Raw genomic sequence first — 8,840 nt, forward strand, 5'->3', positions numbered from 1 at the left:
AGCGGAGTCAGACCGTTCTGGAGGAGAGAAACACACGTTATTACTCATCCCTTCATCTCTCCCTCTCTTCTTCTCTCTCTAGCTACGCTGTCTTCCCTCCTCTGTCATCTCTCCCTCTCTTTTTCTCTCTCTGGCTATTCTGTCTTCCCTCTCTCCTTCTATAATCGATTTCTATACTTACACTAGTTCTAGCTATTGTATTTCTGTGATAACAATAGTTCTAGTTATTGTATTTCTGTAATAACACCAGTTCTACTTGCTGTATTTCTGTGATAACACCAGTTCTACTTGCTGTAATTCTATAATAACACCAGCTCCAGTTGCTGTATGTCTATGATAATACCTTGCCGGCGTCGTCAGGCATAGCTTTGCGCTGCAGGAGGAGTTTTGCCACCTCCAGGCTTCCATACTTGGCTGATACATGTAGAGGAGTGAATCCTTTCTGTAAGGGAGGAGGATACATGTAGAGGAGGCAGATACAGCTCTGTGTGTGTGTGTGTGTGTGTGTGTGTGTGTGTGTGTGTGTGTGTGTGTGTGCGTGCGTGTGTGTATCCTACCTTGGTAGCCAGTGAGTGTGAAGCCCCAGCCTCCAGCAACACAGCGGTGGTCTCCACCTGTCCCTCCCTGGCAGCGATGTGTAGAGGACTGTATCCATTAGTAGTGGAGGCGTCAGGATGAGCCATGTGCTGCAGCAACAGCTGGACGATCTCTGTCTTCCCCAGACGGGACGCGATGTGGAGGGGGGTCTGGTCCTCCTACAGGGATGGGATTGAAGGCTTTAAGGTGCTGGCTCAGCTCGGATGGTTAAACCACCATGTATACTAGCCCGGGTGACATTCTGGGCCATGCCATGCTTGAAAATAAAAAAATGTCACTAGCCATCGGGATAGTTTGGCAAATTTTCAACTAGCCGGTCTAAAAATGACTTGTCTCCGACTAGTGGGCTAAGCTTCCCTTCCCTAGTTATATACGTCATGTTTCACCTGTAAATAGCGGCAAATGTCATTTACACAGCAGTAGTAATGAAGGAATGAAAATATCATTTGAATGCGGCACGGCGCAGAAAAGTAGATTTTTACTGCAGTCTGTCTGGCCAGTTGTTACTGTGACTGGTCTGTCTGGTCAGTTGTTACTGTGACTGGTCTGTCTGGCCAGTTGTTACTGTGACTGGTCTGTCTGGCCAGTTGTTACTGTGACTGGTCTGTCTGGTCAGTTGTTACTGTGACTGGTCAGTCTGGTCAGTTGTTACTGTGACTGGTCTGTCTGGCCAGTTGTTACTGTGACTGGTCTGTCTGGCCAGTTGTTACTGTGACTGGTCTGTCTGGTCAGTTGTTACTGTGACTGGTCTGTCTGGCCAGTTGTTACTGTGACTGGTCTGTCTGGTCAGTTGTTACTGTGACTGGTCTGTCTGGCCAGTTGTTACTGTGACTGGTCTGTCTGGTCAGTTGTTACTGTGACTGGTCTGTCTGGCCAGGTGTTACTGTGACTGGTCTGTCTGGTCAGGTGTTACTGTGACTGGTCTGTCTGGCCAGTTGTTACTGTGACTGGTCTGTCTGGTCAGTTGTTACTGTGACTGGTCTGTCTGGCCAGGTGTTACTGTGACTGGTCTGTCTGGTCAGTTGTTACTGTGACTGGTCTGTCTGGCCAGGTGTTACTGTGACTGGTCTGTCTGGTCAGTTGTTACTGTGACTGGTCTGTCTGGCCAGTTGTTACTGTGACTGGTCTGTCTGGCCAGTTGTTACCAGTTGTGTGTACAACTCCCTGTATTACGATTGGCTGTCATTCGCACATAGAAATCCCCCCCCCCCCACACACTAAATGACTCACTCTTGCCATGGCGTCGACCAGAGCTCCGTTCCTCAGGAGACATCGAACCACCTCTATCTGACCAGCACGGGCCGCCATGTGTAACGCTGTCTCACCACGCTACACACACACACACACACACGTTAGAACACACACAAACACAACCACGTCCACTACCAGCTAAAAGGTCTGCTGTGGTTGGTCAGTACTGACTGTAAAACCCAGGAAGTGGGTGTGTAGATTTGTAGACATGGAATCACCAGTCACTCTAATAATGTTTACATTACTGCTTTACGCATCTCATATTTACAGTACATACTGTATTCTATTCTACTGTATTTTAGACAACGCCACTCCGACATTGCTCGTCCTAATAAATTATATATTTCTTAATTCCATTCTTTTACTTTTAGATTTGTGTGTTGTTGTGAATTGTTAGATATTACTGCACTGTTGGAGCTAGGAACACAAGCATTTAGTTAGATATTACTGTTGGAGCTAGGAACACAAGCATTTAGTTAGATATTACTGCACTGTTGGAGCTAGGAACACAAGCATTTAGTTAGATATTACTGCAATGTTGGAGCTGGGAACACAAGCATTTAGTTAGATACTACTGTTGGAGCTGGGAACACAAGCATTTAGTTAGATATTACTGTTGGAGCTAGGAACACAAGCATTTAGTTAGATATTACTGCACTGTTGGAGCTAGGAACACAAGCATTTAGTTAGATACTACTGCACTGTTGGAGCTAGAAACACAAGCATTTAGTTAGATACTACTGTTGGAGCTAGGAACACAAGCATTTAGTTAGATATTACTGTACTGTTGGAGCTGGGAACACAAGCATTTAGTTAGATACTATTGCACTGTTGGAGCTAGGAACACAAGCATTTAGTTAGATATTACTGCACTGTTGGAGCTAGGAACACAAGCATTTAGTTAGATATTACTGCACTGTTGGAGCTAGGAACACAAGCATTTAGTTAGATATTACTGCACTGTTGGAGCTGGGAACACAAGCATTTAGTTAGATATTACTGTTGGAGCTAGGAACACAAGCATTTAGTTAGATATTACTGCACTGTTGGAGCTGGGAACACAAGCATTTAGTTAGATATTACTGCACTGTTGGAGCTGGGAACACAAGCATTTAGTTAGATATTACTGTTGGAGCTGGAAACACAAGCATTTAGTTAGATACTACTGTTGGAGCTGGGAACACAAGCATTTAGTTAGATACTACTGCACTGTTGGAGCTAGGAACACAAGCATTTAGTTAGATACTACTGTTGGAGCTGGGAACACAAGCATTTAGTTAGATACTACTGCACTGTTGGAGCTGGGAACACAAGCATTTAGTTAGATACTACTGTTGGAGCCGGGAACACAAGCATTTAGTTAGATATTACTGCACTGTTGGAGCTGGGAACACAAGCATTTAGTTAGATACTACTGCACTGTTGGAGCTAGGAACACAAGTATTTAGTTAGATATTACTGTTGGAGCTAGGAACACAAGCATTTAGTTAGATACTACTGCACTGTTGGAGCTAGGAACACAAGCATTTAGATAGATGCTACTATATTGTTGGAGCTGGGAACACAAGCATTTAGTTAGATACTACTGTTGGAGCTGGGAACACAAGCATTTAGTTAGATACTACTGTTGGAGCTGGGAACACAAGCATTTAGTTAGATATTACTGCACTGTTGGAGCTGGGAACACAAGCATTTAGTTAGATACTACTGTACTGTTGGAGCTAGGAACACAAGCATTTAGTTAGATACTACTGTTGGAGCTGGGAACACAAGCATTTAGTTAGATACTACTGTTGGAGCTGGGAACACAAGCATTTAGTTAGATACTACTGCACTGTTGGAGCTAGGAACACAAGCATTTAGTTAGATACTACTGTTGGAGCTGGGAACACAAGCATTTAGTTAGATACTACTGCACTGTTGGAGCTGGGAACACAAGCATTTAGTTAGATACTACTGTTGGAGCCGGGAACACAAGCATTTAGTTAGATATTACTGCACTGTTGGAGCTGGGAACACAAGCATTTAGTTAGATACTACTGCACTGTTGGAGCTAGGAACACAAGCATTTAGTTAGATATTACTGCACTGTTGGAGCTAGGAACACAAGCATTTAGTTAGATATTACTGCACTGTTGGAGCTGGGAACACAAGCATTTAGTTAGATATTACTGCACTGTTGGAGCTGGGAACACAAGCATTTAGTTAGATATTACTGCACTGTTGGAGCTAGGAACACAAGCATTTAGTTAGATATTACTGCACTGTTGGAGCTGGGAACACAAGCATTTAGTTAGATATTACTGCACTGTTGGAGCTGGGAACACAAGCATTTAGTTAGATATTACTGTTGGAGCTGGAAACACAAGCATTTAGTTAGATATTACTGCACTGTTGGAGCTAGGAACACAAGCATTTAGTTAGATGTTACTGCACTGTTGGAGCTGGGAACACAAGCATTTAGTTAGATACTACTGTTGGAGCTGGGAACACAAGCATTTAGTTAGATATTACTGTTGGAGCTGGGAACACAAGCATTTAGTTAGATATTACTGCACTGTTGGAGCTGGGAACACAAGCATTTAGTTAGATATTACTGTTGGAGCTGGGAACACAAGCATTTAGTTAGATATTACTGTACTGTTGGAGCTGGGAACACAAGCATTTAGTTAGATACTACTGCACTGTTGGAGCTAGGAACACAAGCATTTAGTTAGATACTACTGTTGGAGCTAGGAACACAAGCATTTAGTTAGATATTACTGCACTGTTGGAGCTGGGAACACAAGCATTTAGTTAGATATTACTGCACTTTTGGAGCTGGGAACACAAGCATTTAGTTAGATATTACTGTTGGAGCTGGGAACACAAGCATTTAGTTAGATATTACTGTACTGTTGGAGCTGGGAACACAAGCATTTAGTTAGATACTACTGCACTGTTGGAGCTAGGAACACAAGCATTTAGTTAGATACTACTGTTGGAGCTAGGAACACAAGCATTTAGTTAGATATTACTGCACTGTTGGAGCTGGGAACACAAGCATTTAGTTAGATATTACTGCACTGTTGGAGCTGGGAACACAAGCATTTAGTTAGATATTACTGTTGGAGCTGGAAACACAAGCATTTAGTTAGATATTACTGCACTGTTGGAGCTAGGAACACAAGCATTTAGTTAGATGTTACTGCACTGTTGGAGCTGGGAACACAAGCATTTAGTTAGATATTACTGCACTGTTGGAGCTAGGAACACAAGCATTTAGTTAGATACTACTGCACTGTTAGAGCTAGGAACACAAGTATTTAGTTAGATATTACTGTTGGAGCTAGGAACACAAGCATTTAGTTAGATACTACTGCACTGTTGGAGCTAGGAACACAAGCATTTAGATAGATGCTACTATATTGTTGGAGCTGGGAACACAAGCATTTAGTTAGATACTACTGTTGGAGCTGGGAACACAAGCATTTAGTTAGATACTACTGTTGGAGCTGGGAACACAAGCATTTAGTTAGATATTACTGCACTGTTGGAGCTGGGAACACAAGCATTTAGTTAGATACTACTGTACTGTTGGAGCTAGGAACACAAGCATTTAGTTAGATACTACTGTTGGAGCTGGGAACACAAGCATTTAGTTAGATATTACTGCACTGTTGGAGCTAGGAACACAAGCATTTAGTTAGATATTACTGCACTGTTGGAGCTAGGAACACAAGCATTTAGTTAGATACTACTGTTGGAGCTAGGAACACAAGCATTAGTTAGATATTACTGCACTGTTGGAGCTAGGAACACAAGCATTTAGTTAGATATTACTGCACTGTTGGAGCTAGGAACACAAGCATTTAGTTAGATACTACTGTTGGAGCTAGGAACACAAGCATTTAGTTAGATATTACTGTACTGTTGGAGCTAGGAACACAAGCATTTAGTTATATATTACTGTTGGAGCTGGGAACACAAGCATTTAGTTAGATATTACTGTTGGAGCTAAGAAACACAAGCATTTAGTTAGATATTACTGCACTGTTGGAGCTGGGAACACACGCATTTAGTTAGATACTACTGTTGGAGCTGGGAACACAAGCATTTAGTTAGATACTACTGTTGGAGCTAGGAACACAAGCATTTAGTTAGATACTACTGTTGGAGCTAGGAACACTAGCATTTAGTTAGATATTACTGCACTGTTGGAGCTGGGAACACAAGCATTTAGTTAGATATTACTGTTGGAGCTGGGAACACAAGCATTTAGTTAGATATTACTGTTGGAGCTGGGAACACAAGCATTTAGTTAGATATTACTGTTGGAGCTGGGAACACAAGCATTTAGTTAGATATTACTGCACTGTTGGAGCTAGGAACACAAGCATTTAGTTAGATATTACTGCACTGTTGGAGCTGGGAACACAAGCATTTAGTTAGATATTACTGCACTGTTGGAGCTAGGAACACAAGCATTTAGTTAGATATTACTGTTGGAGCTAGGAACACAAGCATTTAGTTAGATACTACTGCACTGTTGGAGCTAGAAACACAAGCATTTAGTTAGATATTACTGCACTGTTGGAGCTAGGAACACAAGCATTTAGTTAGATATTACTGTTGGAGCTGGGAACACAAGCATTTAGTTAGATATTACTGTTGGAGCTGGGAACACAAGCATTTAGTTAGATATTACTGTTGGAGCTGGGAACACAAGCATTTAGTTAGATATTACTGTTGGAGCTGGGAACACAAGCATTTAGTTAGATATTACTGCACTGTTGGAGCTAGGAACACAAGCATTTAGTTAGATATTACTGCACTGTTGGAGCTGGGAACACAAGCATTTAGTTAGATACTACTGCACTGTTGGAGCTAGGAACACAAGCATTTAGTTAGATATTACTGTTGGAGCTAGGAACACAAGCATTTAGTTAGATATTACTGTTGGAGCTAGGAACACAAGCATTTAGTTAGATATTACTGTTGGAGCTGGGAACACAAGCATTTAGTTAGATATTACTGTTGGAGCTAGGAACACAAGCATTTAGTTAGATACTACTGCACTGTTGGAGCTAGGAACACAAGCATTTAGTTAGATATTACTGTTGGAGCTAGGAACACAAGCATTTAGTTAGGTATTACTGTTGGAGCTAGGAACACAAGCATTTAGTTAGATATTACTGCACTGTTGGAGCTGGGAACACAAGCATTTAGTTAGATATTACTGCACTGTTGGAGCTAGAAACACAAGCATTTAGTTAGATATTACTGTTGGAGCTGGGAACACAAGCATTTAGTTAGATACTACTGTTGGAGCTGGGAACACAAGCATTTAGTTAGATATTACTGCACTGTTGGAGCTAGGAACACAAGCATTTAGTTAGATATTACTGCACTGTTGGAGCTAGGAACACAAGCATTTAGTTAGATATTACTGTTGGAGCTAGGAACACAAGCATTTAGTTAGATATTACTGTACTGTTGGAGCTAGGAACACAAGCATTTAGTTAGATATTACTGTACTGTTGGAGCTGGGAACACAAGCATTTAGTTAGATATTACTGTACTGTTGGAGCTAGGAACACAAGCATTTAGTTAGATACTACTGCACTGTTGGAGCTGGGAACACAAGCATTTAGTTAGATATTACTGTACTGTTGGAGCTGGGAACACAAGCATTTAGTTAGATATTACTGCACTGTTGGAGCTGGGAACACAAGCATTTAGTTAGATATTACTGCACTGTTGGAGCTGGGAACACAAGCATTTAGTTAGATATTACTGTACTGTTGGAGCTGGGAACACAAGCATTTAGTTAGATACTACTGTTGGAGCTGGGAACACAAGCATTTAGTTAGATATTACTGCACTGTTGGAGCTGGGAACACAAGCATTTAGTTAGATACTACTGCACTGTTGGAGCTGGGAACACAAGCATTTAGTTAGATATTACTCTACTGTTGGAGCTAGAAACACAAGCATTTAGTTAGATATTACTGCACTGTTGGAGCTAGGAACACAAGCATTTAGTTAGATATTACTGCACTCTTGGAGCTAGGAACACAAGCATTTAGTTAGATATTACTGTTGGAGCTGGGAACACAAGCATTTAGTTAGATATTACGGCACTGTTGGAGCTGGGAACACAAGCATTTAGTTAGATATTACGGCACTGTTGGAGCTGGGAACACAAGCATTTCACTACACCCGTAATAACATCTGCTGAACAGGTGTACGTGACCGGTAACATTTGATTTGATTGTATCGGTACTGACGATGTTGCAGACGTCAGGCGAGGCTCCGTTCTGCAGCAGCAGCAGCACCATGTTGAGATGACCCATAAAGGCTGACACGTGGATGGGGGTCAGACCAGACTCTGTGATGGCCTGGATAGAGGCTCCGTATTTCACCAGCAGCTCCATCACCTTCACCCTGTTCTTCTTACAGGCGATGTGCAGCGGAGTGAACCCGTTCTGAACACACAGAAACACACACAGAAACACACACAGCAACGTTGGGGAAAACATTCAAACAACTTAACTGTTGTATTACGTCTGTACCAGTGTGTTTCTCTCTCTGTGTGTGTGTGTGTGTGTGTGTGTGTGTGTATTAGGTCTGTACCAGTGTGTGTGTGTATTAGGTCTGTACCAGTGTGTGTGTGTGTGTGTGTGTGTGTGTGTGTGTGTGTGTGTGTGTGTGTGTGTATTGTGACAGGGTAGATGGTCTGTACCAGTGTGTGTGTGTGTGTATTAGGTCTGTACCTGTGTGTGTGTGTGTGTGTGTGTATTAAATCCGTACCAGAGCCCTAACGTTGGGGTTGGCCCTCTTGTCCAGCAGCAGCTTGGTGACTCTGTAGTGACCACAGTGGGCGGCGACATGCAGCGCCGTCAGGTAGTCCAGGGTGACATCATCAACTGGCGCCTTGTGCTGCAGCAGGTGTTTGACACACTCCACATGGTCTCCCTGGGCTGACATGTGGAGGGGGGAGAGACCGTTCT

At 42.5% G+C, this 8,840-nt stretch overlaps 3 protein-coding genes across 14 annotated transcripts in view; 1 reads left to right on the plus strand and 2 right to left on the minus strand.

The window, feature by feature from the left end:
• The window catches only part of LOC115189395 (ankyrin-2), a 100,150-nt gene extending 91,316 nt beyond the window's left edge, over positions 1–8,834 (minus strand). For all 5 annotated transcript variants that reach the window (XM_029747981.1, XM_029747979.1, XM_029747980.1 and 2 more), the window contains exons 1-6: positions 8,641–8,834; positions 8,118–8,315; positions 1,828–1,926; positions 558–755; positions 344–442; positions 1–17 (exon numbers count right to left, since the gene is read on the minus strand). The exon at positions 1–17 is cut by the window's left edge and continues 82 nt beyond it. In XM_029747981.1, coding sequence (XP_029603841.1) covers positions 1–17; positions 344–442; positions 558–755; positions 1,828–1,926; positions 8,118–8,315; positions 8,641–8,817 — 788 coding nt within the window. In that variant the 5' untranslated portion in view covers positions 8,818–8,834. The remainder of the gene's footprint in view (positions 18–343; positions 443–557; positions 756–1,827; positions 1,927–8,117; positions 8,316–8,640) is intronic.
• LOC115189393 (uncharacterized) overlaps positions 1–8,840 on the plus strand; it is a 415,115-nt gene that overhangs the window by 354,195 nt on the left and 52,080 nt on the right. The window lies entirely within an intron of this gene.
• The window catches only part of LOC115189397 (uncharacterized), a 337,609-nt gene that overhangs the window by 107,861 nt on the left and 220,908 nt on the right, over positions 1–8,840 (minus strand). The gene's annotated exons all lie outside the window — the stretch shown is intronic.

The sequence above is a fragment of the Salmo trutta genome, unplaced genomic scaffold (genome assembly GCF_901001165.1).
Source record: "Salmo trutta unplaced genomic scaffold, fSalTru1.1, whole genome shotgun sequence".
NCBI classification, from domain to species: domain Eukaryota; kingdom Metazoa; phylum Chordata; class Actinopteri; order Salmoniformes; family Salmonidae; genus Salmo; species Salmo trutta.